A 21,309-nucleotide genomic window follows, 5' to 3' on the forward strand; every position below is an offset into this window, starting at 1 on the left:
GATCAATAATAAAGAATGCTATTATTTCTCTAAAAAATCAATCAAAAATGTGATTTTAAAAAATAGATAACACCAAAAACACACACAGTCTGTTACTTAACACTTACCACTATGACATCACATTCGTTTTATTATATCAGGCTCGCGTAATCTAGAATTGATATAACCAGAGCACTGGTTAATCCCTTATACCTGTTTGCTGTTAGTTAATTGACAATTTAAGCCTTTGGTACTTGTTAAAAGAAGGCGGACAGAGGGTTAATGTAGCAAACGTTTAGCTTGGGATACTGTAATTGATTTGTGATTATTATCAGGGCTATTTTGTGACATCATAAGATAGTAGTTGTTTTGTTTTATTTAATTATTTATGTTAAAAATCTGTTCAAAAAAACACATTTAAAATTTGTTTTTTTTAAAGATTTTTAACTTTTATGTTAAAGTTGAAAATTTGTAAATTCGGTCAATGTCAATATGGCATATGTGTTAAGATAGCTTATGTGTTGTTATATTTCTTGAATAATTTATTATATTTTGCAGTCATTTTAAACCACTTAATCTCTAATATGTTTGACTGTTTGGCAATTTTTTAAAATACCAAGTTTTTCTTTAAATAATGAATAACGTACAAATATAGTGTCTTGTCCTACAAAAAAATTATTACTAAAAATAAAAGTAATTTTTAATTTTTATTATTTTAAACCTAATTTTTTTTAAATTTTGTCTTAATAATAAATTTTTGGTTACAATTTTTTTAAACCTAAAATTTTGCCTGGTAAAAATGGTAATTTATTATATAAAAACAACATATTATGAAGTCTATAATTTGTTTGATAATTACTTTGATATACAATTTTACGGTAAATACTTTTACCGCAATAGTTGTAGATTATTATCTCAAGTATTTACCTAAAAGACAAATCAAAGTAACTGACATGTTATCAGTATATAATGGGAACCTGTGTTTGTTATTTAAAGATCTTAATCTAAATGTTAGAAACGTTACAACAGCATTCTGTGCCTATACAAATAAACAGCTCAAACATAGATGGTCATTTTTGTATTCAAAATACATCAAAAAGAAAAAAAAGCGAAAAAAAATGATAAATAAATATTGTCATAAGGTAACGAACATATAAATATTAAAATATTTTGATTTTATATGCATTAATATATTGATGAAATAACATAACTTGGCATTATGGTAAATATATGCTTCCTTTTAAAGATGTTAAGTATTATGATAAATGAAATATAGACATAATATTGTAATATATTTTGACAAGCATGGCATTGGTATCCGAAAACAAAATTGGCAATGTAGAAAAAGCTTATAAATTATTCATTTATTTTCTATCTATTTTGCAAGAGCCTAAGTATTCAAAATTGCTAAATTTACACTTGGTACATAGCATGTTAAATTCACATATCCGGTTTTAACACATTTGATAGATACAAAAACCCAAAAATAGGCAAAAAAACAAAAAAAAACTACCTCAAATTATGATATACTAATATATAGTGTATATAATTTAACAAAATCAATAAATATTAAAATAAATGTTCAAAAATCCCTAAAAATACCCCTTTTAAAAAAAGCAATACAATATAATCAATATTATAACATAGGTAAAATAATAAATAAGCAATATATAGGCATGTAACATACAACAAACAAGATTTGGCAAAGTAGTATAAGAATTTAAACGTAAACCCCATTATCATTAGGGTCAATATGCTCAGTTACCCCAAACCAGGAGTGCCTAAAATCGTTCGAAATGGCAGATCGATTATTATTATTATTCCTTAACGAATGAGATAAAAACGAATGTTCGTGTCGATAACTCCCAGCTTCGGTTATACCTGTGTACGTAGTTGATACGTCATCACAGTCCATGGATACGCGTGACGTAGGTGGGCGCACCATTAGAGTGACGTCAAACTCAGGAAGGGCATCCAAGGTCGTGGTGCTAGCGGCATTTTTGCTGGGAAGCTGATAGTGATGCTGTATTCTTTGAATATCGACGATTTGTTCATGTTGGTTGAGATTCTCTATCGAAAAGTTAAGGGCATTCGGCATAGAGTATTTAGAAGGGTTCAATTTCTTTCTTCTAAGCATGGTTAGCATGATAATCACAGCAACGGTGGATATGAGTAAAACTCCCATTACAACAAGTGCCCAAGTTGGCAGCGGGAATTTTGAGTTCAAATTATCCGTCGAATTCATCGTTTTTGCGGGAGGCGCTGTCTTGACTTCGATGCACGACTTCACTGTGACGTCATCGATGTTTTGGTATGACGTGAACACGCATATGACGTAGTCGGTGTTGCTTTTCAGATTGTCGATCGTCGAGGTGGGAAATCGAACTGGTGACGTCATCGATTCGATTAAAAAGTCGCGCGCGTTTTCATTTGTTTTCGTCACAAGGGAGCAGTTATTGCAATTTCGTTCACCGAATAAGAAATTGAATTTTAAATATTCAGGGTCCTGAGGTCTCCTGCCTTTAAAATCGATCTCGATTCGATGCGCATTCACACTTGCGACCTTAATATATCTCCCTTTAACTTCAATACCGAAGCATTGATTTTCTAGTGTTTCGTCATCAATGCTTCGTATCGTGACGTCACTAAACACGAGCGGTGTCGAACACTGAACCTTTGATTCGCTGCTGACAACGACTTTGGTGTTTGTCATCCAAGATTTAAGGTAACTAAGGTAACAGTCGCATCTCCATGGGTTATCATGCAGTTCCATTCCTTGAATACTTGTCAGATTCTTAAAACTATCTTTTTCAACGCTCTCGAGTAGGTTTCTGGACAAATCCAACTCTTCAAGTGACTTTAAGTTGTCCAAATCATGGCTTGAAATGTATTTGATCTTGTTTTTGGAAATCAAAAGCGATGTAATGTTTTTGGGAAGATTTTGCGGCACCTTTGTAAGAAGGTTGTTTGATAGATCAAGAGATTTTAAGTTTGAAAGTTCAACTAATGATTTTTCTTCGATGTTAGTGTCAATTTTGTTAGCTGATATATCTAAACGGATCAAGTTTTTTAAACTTGAAGTTGCTTGGGTTGTTATTTTAGTTATTTTGTTGGCATCGACTTGCAAGACTCTAAGATTGGTTGGTAAATGTACTGGGAGCTCTGTTAAAGAGTTTCGACTTATTTCCAATACTTCTAACTGCTTTGCATGCATAAATGCTGTATAGGCAATTCCAGTGTTAGTAATATTGTTATCATTAAGGTTCAAATCTTCTAAGTTGTTGAGACCTTTCAAAGCAGTTTTCCCAATGTATTTTAGGTTGTTGTTTTGAAGTGAAATATATTTTAAACTACTCGGCAAATGCTTTGGAAACGCAGTCAACTTGTTACTGCTTAAATCAAGTTTTCGAAGCAGTTTTAAGCCTTTGAGATTGGTCTCAGAAGCATGGCTGTTCACAATATTGTTGCCTTGTAGTAACAACACTTGAGTGTTAGTAGGTATACCAAATGGTATGTACATCAAACCCCTTTCGTTGCAGAATACGATTTTTCTTTTGATATCACATCGGCAAATTCGAGGACATGCATTGATTGAATTGATGTAGAACATTAGTAATCCGCTTAAGCATAAGATTATTGAATTGTACATCGTCTTATCTTAATTTTAATCTGTAAAATATAAGAGATGAATTAATTAAAGAATTAAATGCATAAAACTATGGCCTACAACTCAATATTTATATATATTTTATACTTATAGTATTTTCTGCATATTCTAGTACATTATAGCAGACGCTTTAAATCTAAAACTGCATTTTTATTTAGCTTTTTATATTAACTTTTTATTATAAAAAACAAACGTTATATAAGCAGTGCAAATATCCATAAATATTTAAACAGGTGTTATTTTAGAGTTATGTAATTTAAGATTATGTATTCCGAAAAACGCTAATTCTAATTACTTAATCCTTCACCCTTAACCTTGCAAACTTAAACTCTGCTGCTCGTTATTTTTCAACTAAATGAAAAATAAATCTAGACTTCTTATATCACAGAAACTGCGTTTTTTTAAGCTTGGTTTGAATGAAACTCGTCGAGTTATTGATTTTTAATTCTTGTGTTGACACAAGAGCACCACATAATACCATCCTACCACGTTAATTTCCTAACGCACGATTTTACACGTACACGTTAACAATTATCCCCTTATGACGTAACACTTGGGTATTAATTTAACGAACAGGTAGATTTTAAATTTATTGTTTACCGCATTAAAGAAAACGATTTATTTTTAGATAGAAAAGGGAAGTTCGCTATACGTTTTTATGACATTAATATTTCATAATTCCTAACCGCCTTTCTTATACTTTTCATGCATTTCTCATAACTGTTTATAAGCTAAAAAAAGCAGTCCGCGCTTACACTTTAGTTTTCTACTAAATGGACTAAAAAACTGCTTAAACTTTTAGTGAAAAATTCCCCTTTCTTTTATGCGCTGACTGCTCATTAAATGCTTGTTTTATTTTCTCGAAATTCAATACCGGTTCGTCGATTAATTTTCACTTAATTCGTTTTTTCTTTTGTCACGTGACACTCGCGCGAACGAAAACAAATCAAACGTAAACTGACAGCTCTCCAGTTTTTGGAGTTTTTCTTTTCACTTTTCGACCGCCTTTTTCTAATTCTAATCTTCTAGTTTTACAGCATATTGTTTAACACATGTCATTTATCTCGATAATTGCCTTTCTACAATTAATTTCGCTTAATATAAAGGATTAATATTAAGTTTGGGTTTTTATGATTTATAGCGTTAATGTAATAAAGTTTTTATTGAAGGTCTGCGATTTTTTATTGCTCGTAAATTAAATTTAAATGATTATTTAGATTTTGCGATTTATTTTAAAGCAACACAACAAAGTATACTAAAAAATCGCTGTTTTAATAAATTTACAAAGTCGTTCTTATATTGGGTAACCTTTAGCTATTATATATTTTAAGCCTGCTTTTTTAAATAGATTTAAACTGTATACATTTCTATATTAAAACTTTTTCAAATTGCTTTTTTTTTTACTAAGTTTACAAATCCTGGGTAACATATATCTTTACAATGTAGGCCTGTTTATTTAAATACATTTTAAATTCTTTCCAATAAAAATCTTCTCTTAAATTTTTGACAGTTTTTTTTAAAACTTTAACTGAAATACTTATTCTTATATTAGAAACTCTTAAAAAACGCAAACTGGTCTTGGCGAATTTTTAGAACTAAATTGCAACTAATTTACAATATCCTTCTTTCTTAGAACTTAAACTTATATGAATAAAAAACTCTAAGTGCTTTGGTTTTATATTACAATTTAAAATTAAAGTTACATTTCGCAAACAAACCATCAAAGCTATATTTGTATTGAACAATGGAATCGATAATGGCTATTGTTTCATTGCATTGTCTTTTCTCTGTGACGTAACAGGTGCAGGAAAACGACAAAGACTAATTGAACTTGCGTTTAAACCTTATTGAAGAATTTAAGATGATTGATGTTTTCGTTTAGAATGTTTATTTGAGTTATTTTTAAGTTTTTTTGATTTCCTTAATTTAAAATAGTTCCAATAGGAAATTAAATTTTAATTGTAAATTAGTTTTAAGTAAACTTTTAAAATTAAGTTTTTTTTTTAATTTTAAAATAACTTAATATATATTTTTTTTCAAGTATATTAATATTCAAAAAAAGTACACTAAAAATGCATTAAATAATTCTTAAAGTGTGTTGACATCAAAACAAAATATCTGAGTATAGTTTACATTGTAAGAAAGTGAAAATACCTTATCATTTATTCATGTGAAGAAATATTTCAATAAAGCCTGAAATCTCAACATTGAGATTTTTATAACAATTTTCAAACGCTAATAAAGATAATAGTAATCCAAAAACGAGGCGATGATAGGTTTTGTATAAAGAAGGGATCATTTTGCGGTTTTATAATGAATTTTAAGTATCAATTTTCTCTATATAAAGCCTGTAATTTAGTCAGTACGATATAGAATTAAATGTTATTTTCTGATTATCCCCAAATATTTTTTCTTTGTCAATTAGGTCACGCATGGCTGCATGTGAATATCAATTTAGTTTGTTTCGATTTTTTGTAATTTTATTTAATTTCACGGTCGGGCGGCTGTGAAATTTAGAATTGTTATATTTCGACGTTACGGTTTAGAAGGTATGAAAATGTTACCTTTTAATCAAAATTTAATTTAAATTTCGATTTGTTTTGTCTATAGGTACACCCTCTGTTTTCAAATTAATGTTGTTATTTTTAAAAACACACAAAATTTCAAACGATATCTTTAAAATAAACAAACCTCTTTAGTCTTAAAAACACATTTAAAATTGTATCAAAACTTGAAAATAACAGCCAGTCCAATTAGCGCAAGAAAAACTTGTCTTATGTTAAGCAAATAGAGCAACGAAAACAAACCGAATTTTCAAAGCAGGAGAAATGAACCTGTATTTGCTAACTGTCGCATTATAACCAGTCTAACGTAGTACAGGTATACCTCGTGTTTTAAGTGATAATCATTATTGTTACAAACACAATGCCTCTTATTTGGTCACTATCACTCTAGTTTGAGACGATATGTTTGTTAAAGATAACACAATTTTAAAAAGTGTAAGAGTAGAATTTTTTTTTCGCTTTTTTTGATAATTATGACATCATATGTACCTGGTTATGTGTTATCAATACGACATATTTCGCGTCTCGTTTTGTATTTGCTAATATCAAGTCATCTAATAAACGGTTTCCCATATTTTATATTACGAGACTTTATTCCAAATAAGATGTCCAGCTGTTTATATTATTTCTACCGGACTTTTCAGCGGAGAATTTAAAACAAATATTTCGCGAGTTTGTTTAATATTTCACGATGAAGATTTGTTTAGAATCAGACCAACGTAAATGTTAAGATTCTGGTTTGAAATTTGAATCCTGGTTTGGTCACGAAATATCGAAATGTCGACATAAAAATAAATTTATTAAAATTAAAGGGGCACGCTATAAAAAATTCAAAAATCAACGATAAATTAGGCAAATGCAATCTATAATAGCCAAAAACTAATATTTAAAATATAAATTAATTTATATAAAGCGTTAGATAACCTAAAAAAACTTGATTTTTTATGCAAAAATTTACAATTTTGTTTATTTTCCTCCCTTATTTAAAAACATTGTTCAACCCCTTAACCCCACCGGGCCGCCGGCTACTTCTTATATCAATCCACACACAACCCACCTAAACTCCAAGCACGTAAATTCATATTTGCCCTACGTGCTAACATAACCTATAACCTAACATACAGCACCTGGTTAACTTATATAAATATTAGGCTTTTGATTTGTAAACTAGTTTAAGATGGATTGTTTTTTTTTCGGACAATTCTTTTATTAGAGTTTGATTGGTCAATGTTGATATTTGTAAGAGATTAAAAAACTTGAATTATATTCTGTTAACACCTTGTTAGATGACGTCATAATAATAATAATTATGAAATTTAAAAAAATCTTATTAAAATAAAATAATATTGAATTTAAATTGGAGTTAAGGCAACTTTTTTGACAATTTTTAAAGTTTTTTTTCATGTTTTTTTTTAGAAGTAATTTAAAGTTTTATAATTAAATAAATTGTATCAAAAATTTAATGAAAACCACTAATTAACTCATGAATAAAGTCGCCACAAAATTGTCGTTAAAACAGAAACAATGTCTCATTAATTAATTTATGGTTTTATTGGATCTTTGTAATAAAAGGCGCCAAAACAAAAAATTTAAACTTCCCGGTGTCACGGGTTTTTAATCAAATTATTTTTCTATTCTTTAAATCATAAAATAACAAACCGTAAAATATATAAAAAAAAAAACGGCAACGATTCTAGAAAATGATAATTACATATCTCAAAAATCGCGAATATTTTCGAAAATAAACACCTGGTGACGTAACAATCAACGTTTATCTAATTAGAATGTTGTTTACTTGTTTTTTCGTGAAGTTAATCTCCTAATGTTTATTTAAGGAAATTCGGATTTATTTAAAATGAACGTTTCACAGATTGGTGATTACACGTAAATGTTATTGTTAGGGATATAAGATTTTACGGATATTTTTCAATTTATTTTCGAAATTCGTTGTTCACTGAAAAATAAACATTTTTTTGGGCGTGTATTTTTAAATAGGTGTTTTATAATTAACTGTTATATAAGATTATATTTGAGTATGCTGAAATATTCACAAAAATGGGTTTGTTTTTATGTTAACATGTTTGGTTTTATATTGCGTTTCTGGTAGTTATTTTTTTCATATAGGCTTTTTTTTTGATAATATATTAAGAAAATTGGTGTTGCTGTTTTTAGAACTTTTTTATTATCGCGTTATTGCTAGCTATTTGATTGTTTCTTAGTTTATTATCAGTAATATTTTAACATTTATAGTTTATATTTAAATGGGTCATAAAGCCATAGGGTATAAGTATAGATAAAAATATTTATATTAATTTAACATTGGAATTCTAAACTTATATAATGACAATATTAAAGCTTAAAACTAAAACCTAAATAACCCTAATTAATAGTTCAATACTGACACCTTGCGCTCAAAAATTTACGCTTTTTATTATTCAATTTATTAAAACTACATTTTAAAATAAATCTTTCCACCGCTAGATGGTAATAAAGAGAGAACTTGTTATTGTTTTGTATTCATTCATGTTTAAAGTTTTGTGGTTTAGAGTTTCCACACAGCGTTTAAATTCAATTCACATAATTATTTTGAACCAAAATATTGAATTTCACGCACTCCGAAACTAAAAACAATAATATTAAAATTAAATGTAATTTGACATTTAAAAAAGCAAAAAGTTATTGTTGTCTGTTTTAATAATTAAAATTAATTTTGTTAAGGCTTTAATAGTTTTATATAAGGTTAGCAAGATTGCATTAAATTTAATTTTTTAACAAAAGTATAAGCATTTGTATATATTATAACGCAATCCAAAAGAGTTTTAGATCACTTGTACTGGGCGGTTCTTGGAAAATCTAAGGACCGTAAAGTACAAGATAGAGAATTAGCTAGGGCCGTAAAGTACTAGAGTTTTTTTGAGAACCGAAAAGTACAAGTGATCCTGAATTTTTACACAATAATCCCCTTTTTTAGTTTTAAATTTTCTATATCCAGGATAAACATTAAATTCGCTTTACATTTTGCTTAAGTGTTGTTTATGTTTATAATACACAACCCCGTGTTTATACTTAACTTAAAGTAGGTGTACTATACATCATATACAAAACAAAAATCACAATTAACCCACCACTATGCTGTAATCAACACTCGCAATTTCCATGTCGTGGTCGCTCGACTGGTATTGTGACGTCATAGTTTACCGACAAACAAGACGAATAGAAGGGCGGGAGGGGTTTTATTTCTTTGATGTTGCAACGGTATTTCGAGTTGATCAAATTACAGAGTTTTGCAGACAGATTTAGGCTAAGCGTGACGTCATTTTAAGGGAGTGACAACAAGTTTTACAGGGGGGGCAAATATTAGTTCGGTAGGTTATGTTGTTAAGTGAAAATGTATACTTAAAATCAGACAAAGCTTAATGTAGTTGCCCTAACACTTGGTTTTACTACATGAGGTCCTGGGTTCAATCTCCACTGCTCTTATGCTTCAACGCCCTTGAGTAAGGTGCTATAAATGGTAAAAAATATTGCTAAGCCAATGCATAAACGGCAGCATAATTATTGTGCAATTATAATCTATATTATATCTCAAACTGTCAAGTCAACTTAAGACTAAGGGTTACTGATGTTACTCTATGTTTAAGTCGTGAGGTCGACCTTCCCACATCCAGGATAAATAAATATATATAAAAAATATACAAAAAAATAGTCGTAAACCTCTTCCGAAATTTGAACCCAACCTAATTTTTTTCACAACTTTACAGCTTTATAATACCGAGCCACCATACTATTACTTTGAATCATAAACCTTTGATTAACCTTTATGTTGTAACAATGGAAGTTACGTCATAATTCAATACACACCACGTGGGTGGGAGTTTATTAAAAGAAAATTGTTGATTAAATTATGTTGACACATTTATTTAATACACGAATTTTTGTTTTTTTAGGAGTTCATTTTTAGGTTTATTGTAGTTTGATTTTTTTTAAATGTTAGATACTTGTAAGTTGTAAAAAAAAGTTGTAAAAAATTTAATGTAAAGTTGTAAAAATTGCTTAAATTATAGCCTTTTACTTTAAATTTTTATGGTTATTTGGTGAAAATTAGGTTTTTGGGGCATTTTGTAGTTTTCTTTAATTTTTTTTTTAATTTTTAAGTATGGTCTAAATGCTTTAATTAAAATTCATTTTTTTAACGTAACTTCTGACATTTTTTATTTTATTTTATATCCTAAAACCCTTAAAATTTTAGCCTTAAGTTTAGATTTTTTTAATCGCCCTCTTTAAAAAGTTGGAAGAAAATCCGAATTTGATTGACAGCTAATCGGATTCAAAATTTTATCCCGTGACCAAAAAGTTAACGCAAAATACCAGACCTAAAACTAAACCCAAATTAACCCAAAATAATCTTACCTCAAATTTAAACAAAAACAATTAAAAATTTAACTTAAAATTACCGAAAAATTTCGTTCCTATTTTGTTAAAAAAAATCGCAAACTTCAAACGATTTAAATTAACAATTATATTAGTTTTTTTGTTTCTAATATCAAACGAATCTTGTTTTTTCACATACGATTACACAATAACACTTCATTGTCGCATTGTTAATTGCCCATTGTTTCATTGTAATTGGTCATTGTTTCATTGTTGGCTAAATAGTTGAAAGTTAGAACCTAAACAAAACCGACAATAAAACAAATTAGGCAAAGAATTCAAAACAAATCAAAGATGGGAAAATATTTTTTACGATTTATTTATTTACGTGATATTATTCGTCATAAAAATTTGTGACGTCATCTTTATGGTTATTAACCTTAGCAAACAAACAAATTTTACGATTTTTAGATTTTTAATTTCATAAAAAATTTAAGAAAAATTTTAATAAAATAACTAACCAAAATATTTATATTTTAAATATTAAAACAAATTATTTTTCCACATTTTAACACAATATTGTAATTAATTGATCACAAATGCTACATTTTTTGTTCTAAATATACAGTTGGGCCTTTACTTAAAAAGTGTATAGGAATCGTTGGTTCTTTGTTTTTAGCCAGCTAAGCCATTTTAAAAACGCCTTTGTTGGTTTTCATTTATCGGTATTCTAAGCCCTCAATTAATTCAGTTTAATATAAAACATCCGACAACGATCCAATACAGCTTAAAAGTTTTTGAAAGCGCAACTTTATCTGTTTCCAAAACACGACGACAAAAGAATTGGATTAAGTTACAAAAAGGCTGAACCGCCCCGCCTAAAACAGTTTAAAATACAAAAAGCGATAGCTTTTATACAATAGCTCCTAGCTTACTGAAAACAGTATTATACTAACACCTTAGTTTAGTCTATAGTGTATTTTAGTTCAGTGTATATTGAGTTAGGATAGCAATTGGTAGGGTATGTGATTTTTGTATTTTTTGAAAGAAAAATTTTTTTTAGATAAAAAATATATTTTTTTAGTTTTTAATTATGTTTATTAAATTTTAATAGTTGAGTTGACGCATTAACAATTTAAACTTTAAATTCTATTCTTTATGTATAAAAGATTGTGATAAAAATGTTATTTTGACAACGCCAATTTATACAAAAACAAACTTAATAAAAATCAGTTTTTAATTGGATTAAAATAACAATATTTTAGCTCAAGGGCAAGGATGTAGAATTGTATCTACTTGAATTAATTAGGCGATGTTTGTAATTAGTTTTAATTGGAGGCTAATTGTCGAGTTCCCAAGTTTGGGAAATTACGGATAACATTAAATAATATTAACATAAGTTATAACATTGTAACATTTTTAAAATCTTTTATATGGTAACATAAATGTAATTATTTTTTAAATATTTTAAAGTTAGAAATAAATTTAAATGTTTTAAATTGTATAATTAATTATAGTATACATACTTTAAAACTTATTTTACTATTGTTTTTATGTTTTTTTAAATTCAAAAAATAACGTTATACTATTTTAAACTATAAAGATATTTGATTACTTTTAATTTTATTTTATTAATTTTATTTTATTAATTTTTTTTATTTAAAGAAATGGCGTTGTATAATAATAAGAAGGTGTAACTTATATATATATGTTATACTATTTTTTATGTTTAATATTGTTTTAAATTGACGAATAAGTATTTTGTAAAAAAAATCTCAAAAAATAAAATTCGGTTAATTTTAACTCATGGCCACCTAGTCAGAAACGAAAACTAATTTTCGTATCAATATTTCATTCCCATGTAACTGATAGGGTTTTAACTTATTATGACGTCATATTTAGGTTTAAATCTTGTTTTAGGCTATTTTTATACCATCGTAAACTGTTAGACTGTAGTTTTTTATAATAACAAAAACCTATTTTTCTTAACAGTTTAACTTAATAGCAAATATAAAATTTATTTTAGATAAGGGCAATAATTTTAACAATGTTACAATTTAAAAACTGCTAATTTTTACGTCAATATTTTAAATTCAAATTTTAAAAAGTTTATACCATTTTTGCACACGAATAAAAATTGCATTAGATATTTAAACAATTATTTACAATGACCCCAAAATAACCCACATTTTCAAATAGCTTATTTGGTTAAGCTGTAAAAATGATTAAAAAATCTGACTAAACTAACTTTTGAACAACCCCCGACTAATTAATTTATCCCAAAACATAAATTTGAATCACAACCCCGCTTATGACGTAACAAGGGTAAACTGTGTGTCATGAATAGAGAGGGAGGTTATTAAACAAACATGTGTTATTGTTAGGCAGATGATTGAAATATTTTAAGGTTTTTCTCCCTACTCTATACGCTAAACGATGTGTACGTAATTGTCTGACCATTATTCTACTAATGTTAAACTTTCTATTATTTAAAAATTCTAGTAGCAAAAGCAGAAGTTAAAAAACTTATATAATTAAAATTTTTTGTAAAAGTTTATATATATTTATTATAAGTATTTAAAGTATTTAGCGTATATATAAATTTAGTTAAGTTATGTTTTTTTGTTTATATACATAGTAAGTAAATCATAGTAATTTTGCTGGTTCATTTTAGTTCAGTTTTTTATATTTATGAAAAATAATCTTTATATTTGTTACTCATACAGTTTTTATGATAAAATCTTTAAAGAAATATGTCGTATTTTTTAGATGTTTAAAAATATATAGATATATATAATTTACAAAATTATAAAATGTACAAACTCTAAAATGTTGTGTTATATACAGATTATAAAATGGTTTAAATGACAAAACAATTAAAAAAAATGGTAAAAATAATAAGCTGTAACTAAAAATAGAAAGAGAGTCGAAAAACAATACAATTTTACCAATAATTGTAGGCACATAACCACTAACAGCATGTTTATAGATAATTACATGCTTATATGCAAGAGCGAACTAGGCATTATATTAAGTAAAACAATCTGTTTAATTCGCTGTTGAAGCGTGTAAGAGCGCCTAGCACAGCATATCGAATCGATTTAGGCTCAATTTTATATCGTCGTGAATCATATGCGAGGTTGGGACGATAGTTTTAGTCTCTTTTCGTTGAGGAAACCGTTTTATATTGTTTGCATTTGAGCACAAAGTTTTCAAGGACTTTGAAAGTTTATTTTGTTGAGTAGTTAGAGTTATATTAGTACTGGTGGTAGCCTATAGTATATAGTTATTATAAATCAATTATTGAGTAGCTTTAGCTAAAGTTTTAGGTATCTAATAAAAGCTTTTTGTACCAAAACCATTATTAATTGCACTATAACGTCTGGCTGTAAGTTTTTTTTCTAAAAATGTACATAATTTGAATGTTTTAATATATTACAATAATATTGCCCGATAATTAGGTATTGATTAATACAGTTTTAGTATCTTCTTTATTGGGTTATTTTTGTACTTTAACAAATATTGATTGCTTTTAAAAGTCTGTAAAATAATTTCAATTGTCTAAAAAGTGAAAAAAAAAAAATTTTAATGTTTTTAAATATAATATAATATTGTTTTACTATTAGTTAAGAATAATTATAGTTTTAGTTTTGATTAAAGGCTTTTTTGTCTTTAAACGATTGGTAATTGCACTTGAAAATCTGTAGAATAAGTTATTTCTAAAAATGTGCAAAAATTAAATATTTTTTATTTTAAAAATTTTAAACTTTTTTTAACTTTTGTATATAGGCAGGTAGCTAAACCATTCTTCTGGTTCTTGGGCAGGTATAGCTTTATTATTTTTAGAATAATGTTTGTGGTTTTTAACGCTACAACCAGCAGTTTATTTAACGCTAGTTTAAGTTAGGTTTAGTAAGAATAATTATAATAATATTTATATTTAAATGTGTATTGTTAAAACGCAAATTTCATTGTTCCATTGTCTGATTGTCGTTCGTTTGTTATAAATAACAATGCTTAATTTTTATATTAACACAATGTTAACAATAATACCTAAAATTTTGATAAAACAATTATATAAATAGAATTTTTAGCAAATTTTAATATTATAGAGTATATATAAGATAGATTAAGAGTTCTTTTTTGTCTAACTAAGAACTGGAAAAGTTAAATTTTACGGCAAATTAAGTTACAACCGATTTTTTTCTCTAATACTTACGACCAAAATTTTTTGCGACAAATTTTAACATCCTGTTTATAAAGTTTAAATATTTGAACCATAACAAAACAGGATCATAAAAATGTCGCCCGCTTTATTAAATGACATAACCACACCCTATAACATACAACACATTATATAAACAACAACTACTGTTACATAGGAATACATTTTAAAGATTTTAAACATTTTTTGATCGAAAATTTAAGACGACATTTTTTTGCTTATAGTAAATCGAGCATATCCTTATTCTATATGGATTGTCTTGATTAAAATAACATTAAATCTTATTGCTCTAAGCTTCTTAAAAAAGCAATAGCGAGCACTCAATAGGTTCCTGACAGGCTTTATTCTTAAATTGACAATAGAAATCTATTAGAAAACGTTCAAAGCCTCACATGGAGCGCTTGCCGTTGACTTAGAGCGAATATTTAGCCTCCCTTATAAATTTCTGTTTAGTTTGGTTTGTCGAATATTATTACAGCAAGGTTAGGGTATTTTAGAATGCTTTAAAACAGGCCTTATACATTATTAAGATTTTTTACGTAGCTATTATGTTAAAAATAACATAAATTATTATTATATATTTAAATAGAAACAGACTAACAACGCTTAGTATAAGACTAAGTAGGTTACTAAATATGTGCTATATTGCCTTATAACAGAAAATTAAATTATAAACACTGTTATGAGATATAATGTACAGACAATACATTATTGAATCATAAAACTAGATATAAATATATATTAGTCATATACTAGTAATAACCTTGGTAAAAATCCTTGATAAACAACATAACTCAATAAAAATATTGTAACTGTGTCCATAATTTGACTTAGAATGGTTGATTTGATACAAGGAATAACACCAGTCAGTAGCCAGGGCCACTCATACTTGACTATAACCTTGAGGGCTCTATCAACATTTCAACTGGTTTTAAAGTGCTGTAAATAGTTCATTAGATGTCTAGATATAAGACATCTCTTTTCGTGTTTTGTACTTGTGTTTTTCTAGTTGGAAGTTGTTGAAAAAGTCTGGCGCGAATAATTAAGAAAGGTTAAAAAAAATTAAAAAATTTTGAAGGTAGTTTAATGTTGTAATTAATAAAGTATAAAGCTGTTAATATGTTGTTTTAAATTTTTAACTTTTAAATTAAATTAGTTTGGATAACTTAGCGTTTTAAAATACAGTCAAAATTTGTTAAATTGCATTTTTTAGAAGAATTAACATTGTAGCGTAGACATTTTTTACCAATAAAAATACAGTACTGAAACTGAAAGCCAAGTTAACTTATTTTAGTTAAGTTCAGAGCGTGTAATGTTATATGGCGTCATATATTATCGTTTAAGGAATCGGTTTCGCCAAAAACAACCAACCTGATTACGTCAATTCAACGCTAAACGGTTGACTTGAACTTAGTAGATTGATTGCTAAATTTCGGGCCTTTTCATCTTTGTGATTTCAACATCAGAGTTTTATTAATAACAATTCATATTCGAAACTATATTAATTTTGTATAGCATATCTAAAAGGCAATTTTATATTGTTAATTAGTTTAGCATTTTAAGCTAATTGAAAACTAAATAAAAACTAATTTGTACAGATTTTTTTTAAATAGAAGTTTAATGGGTTAGTCTAATTTTTATTAACTTAATTTTGGGTTGGACTTATTTACATTAAAATGTTTTTTGTTAGTAAAGCTATATTAGATTTTTATTTTAAAGAAATGGCTTTAAATAATTTTTTAAAACTCGACTTAATTTATTCATATTTTCAATTATTTTCAAAGTTTATTAGTTTTGCCTTTACAAATGAACAAATTGTTTACATACTTGACAGAATATTTACAATAACACAGAACCAATCATAATATAGTAAACCAGCGTTGTTTAAATAAAACAAGGCACGCTAGAGAGTTGTATAAAGTTATGTTATTGTTATCAAGTTTAGAATGTAACTTTTCTTTAGTGTTTGTTGATTTCAACTCTTGAAAAATTATGTTTTTTGTTTTTGTTTATAATTAAGTGATGTAGAAATCTAGACATATAGTTTTTGTATGAATAAAAGTAAGTCAGTTTTTGTACTTAGTTTATATGAGTAGTCGTATTATACATTATTAGTAAGGTAACATGGTAATTAATTATCTATATGAAACTTATGCTTACTATTGAATTGATATTAATTAAATAGCCTTTAGTTACATAGTATGCTTAGTAGTCTAATAGACAATATGTGACCAGTTATGTAATGTTCTAATTAGACATACATACAATTGATTTATATATTAATTAAATAGTTATAGATCCTTATTAAATGTGGACAATTATTTTATAGATTTTATATTTGCAAAGCCATAAAGAAATTGATTTAAAAGTAGTGTCACCAAAAGTAGGTTATATTTGTTAACAAGTGATTTATATTTGTCCTAGTTTCACTTATACTTCATTTACTTAAACGTCGTAAAGTAAAATAGGCAGCAAATAGATTGTAAATCAAGCTATTAATTGATTGTTTTTGATTCGTTCTGGTAAAGTTAAATTACTAGTTTTAACAATGTAAATTCTCTTAAACTTGATTGACCGAATTTTATTCCTAGTTAAAGTTAAGTTAAAAGTTCAAGTAGTATTACAAGACCTTATGTTAACTTCTGTCATTTGATTCAAAAATCGTGGGATTTCAAGATAATTTTGTAGATTTTTATAAAACCCTATTATTAAAAGTAAAAAATGCGATTTACAAATTCAAACTTTAATATTTCTTTACCGTTTTGGATATATTTTTAAAGATTTTTATAAAGTCTTATTAACGAATATACAAAATGCGTTTTTAAATTCAAATTTTATTTTTTTATCGTTTTTGATTGCATTTATAATATCACAAACTATTACGGCATATATACAGTATTTTAAAGCAGCATTACTATATTAAAAACACGTGTTTACTAAATTATTATGCTTAGTTTTAATCTGCTTTATAACAGTACGGAAATATTAGAAATAATTATTGACAACTTTCGTCGTTTTTCCTAATTTCAAACATCCAATTAAATTTACACAGATGCTACATTTTTAATTTAATTTTCGCGCGCGAGTAATTAATACGGAAACTGCGTCCTGCTAATCTTTACTATGACGTCACAAACGGTTTGCACGTGCATGAACCACGTGACCGCATTCATCGAAAAAAAGTCGCGGATAATTTAAATTGAACAAAAAAATTATTTTTTAATCTTAAAATTTGATACGAAACGTATAACCTATAAATTGCCCTAACCAGTTCCTATATATAATCTTATTATTAACTTTATGGGATTAAATACACTATAATTAATATCGACATGTAGTAAATCTGGTTAATTAGCAGGGGATAGGAAGAAGGGAATTAACCTTAATGTTTAGAGTTCAATGAAATGAAAATGTTAAATATTTTGCAACATTTGGTAAAACAGATTTTTTTATAAATTTTAATTTATTTTTATCGTAATAAGAACGGAAAAAAAATCAAACATTAGAAATGGTAAAAAAATTTAAAAACTTTGCCTATATAATCAGTTGCTTATGTTTATAAGGCATTTAGCAACTTCGTTTTTTTGTTGCTTATAATTATATACAGCTAAGATATCAACATTTTCTTATATAAAAAAAAATAATATATACTTTGCGTTATTATATCAAACAGGTTTATAATTCAATTTACCAATACTTTAAACAAAGTATTTTTTATCGTTTTACCACAATAGTGTTTTATATAAATATCATAACGCACTTTAAAAAAAATAAAAGTTTAAAAAATCGCATTACACTTAATCCTCGGATCAATATAAAATGATTGAATTACATCTTTTAGCAATATTTTTGACTAGAAAGTGAAGTTGAACTTATCTTTAATAGATTACGGATGATTTCACATTTTAATCGAGCCTTAGAGTGTCAAATATCGGTCAATTAGTTCACATAAACGTCCTATTAAGATATCGAGTTCGTGTTTACAAATTCATTTACGAATACATGGGGATTAAGCAGAGTCTGGTAAATTACAAATTTGGAAATTATTTTGTTATGGTTTGGTCAAAATGTTTTGACTGATGCATAAAAATATTTGATTTTTTTAGCCTCTAAAATTAGTCAAAGTTTTTGGAAAAATATTTTTCTATATGATGTCATAATTTTTTTTTTTTTTTTTAATAAGTAACAAAAAAAAACTTAGTATATGTTAGCATTAAAGTTGCCTTATGTTTATACAAATTTTAAGACTAATTTGTTTTTATAATTACCCTCAAATGTAAACCCTAATATCCGACAAATTTGTCAAAAATTTCGCGTTAATTTTAACTACATTTTTCCGCTGTTAAATCCACGATTTCTTTTCTGCTTAAAAGATTAAAAAAATCCAAATATGAAGTTTATAATTACTGGTTTCAACTCCCAATCTTAAACTCCACGTTGGAGTTATTGTAAGTGGATTATGACGTAACAATAACCCCCGCAGTTCTTGTAGTTGATATGTAATGTTGGACCGGTATATCTTTGTTTGAAATCAACAAAATGCAGTCAAAATAGTTATGCAAAATTTGTGCATATTTTCTTTTATATAAACTGTTAAGAGACTCGTGTAACTAGTGTTATAGCTTAGTCTTTAGTGTGTTTAAATTTATAACAAAACTAAAATAAAAAAAAACACATTTTATTATGTAGTAGAAATTTAAAATATTTTCAAAGATATAATTTCAATTTTCGGATGGTTTTAAGTTTTTTTTCTTTGATTAATTGTTTGAATAAGGTTTTAGAAAGTCTGATTGAAACTGGCAGACTTTTAATTCAAGGGAATTTAAAGCAAACATTGCGTCCACTTTTTATTAGCCTGCAAATAGGGCAACCTTGAACTAGAAAGTAGTAGGCCGACTTTTTCGCGCGTCTGTAATTAGATTTAGCGACTTTGTAGTACTTGTGTTCGCTTAAATATCCTGGTTTTACTGTTTTGGAAGTCAATTGTAACTTGGTTCACTCCAGTAAAGGTCCTGAAACTAGATATATTTTTGTGTCAGAAATTATAAATATTTAAAAAGATAAATTTTCATTTATTTTTTAAGTTTAGAAAAGTTTTAATTTTAGATAAGTTGATTTTTTTTAATCAAGTTTTCCTTATTAGCCTAAACAGTTAATTTCTTTAAATTCGCATTTGATAAATAATTTATTCGCAATCGAAATTGTAGGAGTAAAAATAGTTTTTAAAAGAATTTATTTAGATAAAATATCGTGTTTGTACAATTGTTGAATTGAAATGTAGAACTAACAGGTTTTTATATTAAAAAAAATAAATATTTGCAAATATTTTAAAATATTTTTTTGCAAGTTGAATTTTAATTAATTTTGCCAAAATTTTAAACTTGCAAAAAATTCCAAATTTCTTGTAAAGAAAGGCGAGATAGGATAACAGTTGAACAAATACAAGTTATATAGATCAGTAGAACAAAAACCTTTTATTCGAATCTAAGAAAAAAAGGGAAATCTCTTTTATTTACAGTTCGTCCTGCAGATGGTATACTAGCTAAGATTTCAATTAGATTTTCAGTCTTAGAAAAGGCATGTGACTGAAATTATTCAAAATAGTTTTAAGTCTAAGCTGAAGTTATTAGAATTGCTTTAAAATATGGCAAAAACTGTTAAGATTTTAGGTTAATATATGTTTAGATTTTCATTATTGTATTTAATAAATATTCAAAATTAGGTTTAAATATTTACAAATATTTTGTTAAATCTAGTTGTTTAGATTTTACGAACTTGTTTTCGTTTTAAGCTTTTGATACGGTTTAAATTTTTGCTTTGGTATTTCGATGACGTCATTTAAGTTTTCGTTCCGTCGAAAATTTAAGCGTAAAAAATTTCACGCAAATTTCATCCGTGTTAGTCTATCTGAGATTACTAATAATATTACTAACCTTCGTTACGGTTAAAGTGACTTAAAACTTCATGCAAATGGTGACGGTGTTAGTCAACCCAGATAATAGGTATATAAAAGTATAGGTATATAGAAGTCGGTTTTACTTTATTTAAGAAAATGCATTTAGATATAGGTTTAGTGCAGTTCAAAAATCTATAAAAAACGGTATGAAATTGTTAAAAAAAATCGTGTTAAAAAAGACAAATATTGCAAAATTTTTGGGTTGTTTTTATATTTTATTAACGCTTAGTATTTTATTAATGCTTATATTTTTATGTCATTTGTCTTAAATTAAAATAAGTACTTCAATAAAATAGATATATTTATTTAAAACCATTTAAAGTTACAATTAAACTAATGCTAATAATTAAAATGGCCAACAACAAAATTAAAATTAATTAATTCTGTATTTTAGAAAATTAAACTCTAATAAAGTGTTTATAAAAAGCTAATTTGTAAACTTGGTTACCTAATTATTACCTAATTACCATTTTTAGTTTAATTCTATCTTAAACCAGACATTTTTCTCACATTATTTAAACTAGTTTATTAGGTGCGATAGTTAGCA

The 21,309-nt window shown here is 26.8% G+C and overlaps 1 protein-coding gene across 1 annotated transcript; it reads right to left on the reverse strand.

The window, feature by feature from the left end:
- Window positions 1–1,283: 1,283 nt before the first annotated feature.
- Window positions 1,284–3,589, reverse strand: LOC145763937 (leucine-rich repeat transmembrane protein FLRT1-like). The gene has a single exon (XM_082575495.1). The coding sequence runs from the start codon at window positions 3,587–3,589 to the stop codon at window positions 1,700–1,702; it is 1,890 nt and encodes a 629-aa protein (XP_082431621.1). The 3' UTR covers window positions 1,284–1,699.
- Between the last annotated feature and the right edge of the window lie 17,720 nt (window positions 3,590–21,309).

The sequence above is a fragment of the Corella eumyota genome, chromosome 1 (assembly GCF_963082875.1).
Source record: "Corella eumyota chromosome 1, kaCorEumy4.1, whole genome shotgun sequence".
NCBI classification, from domain to species: Eukaryota; Metazoa; Chordata; class Ascidiacea; order Phlebobranchia; family Corellidae; genus Corella; species Corella eumyota.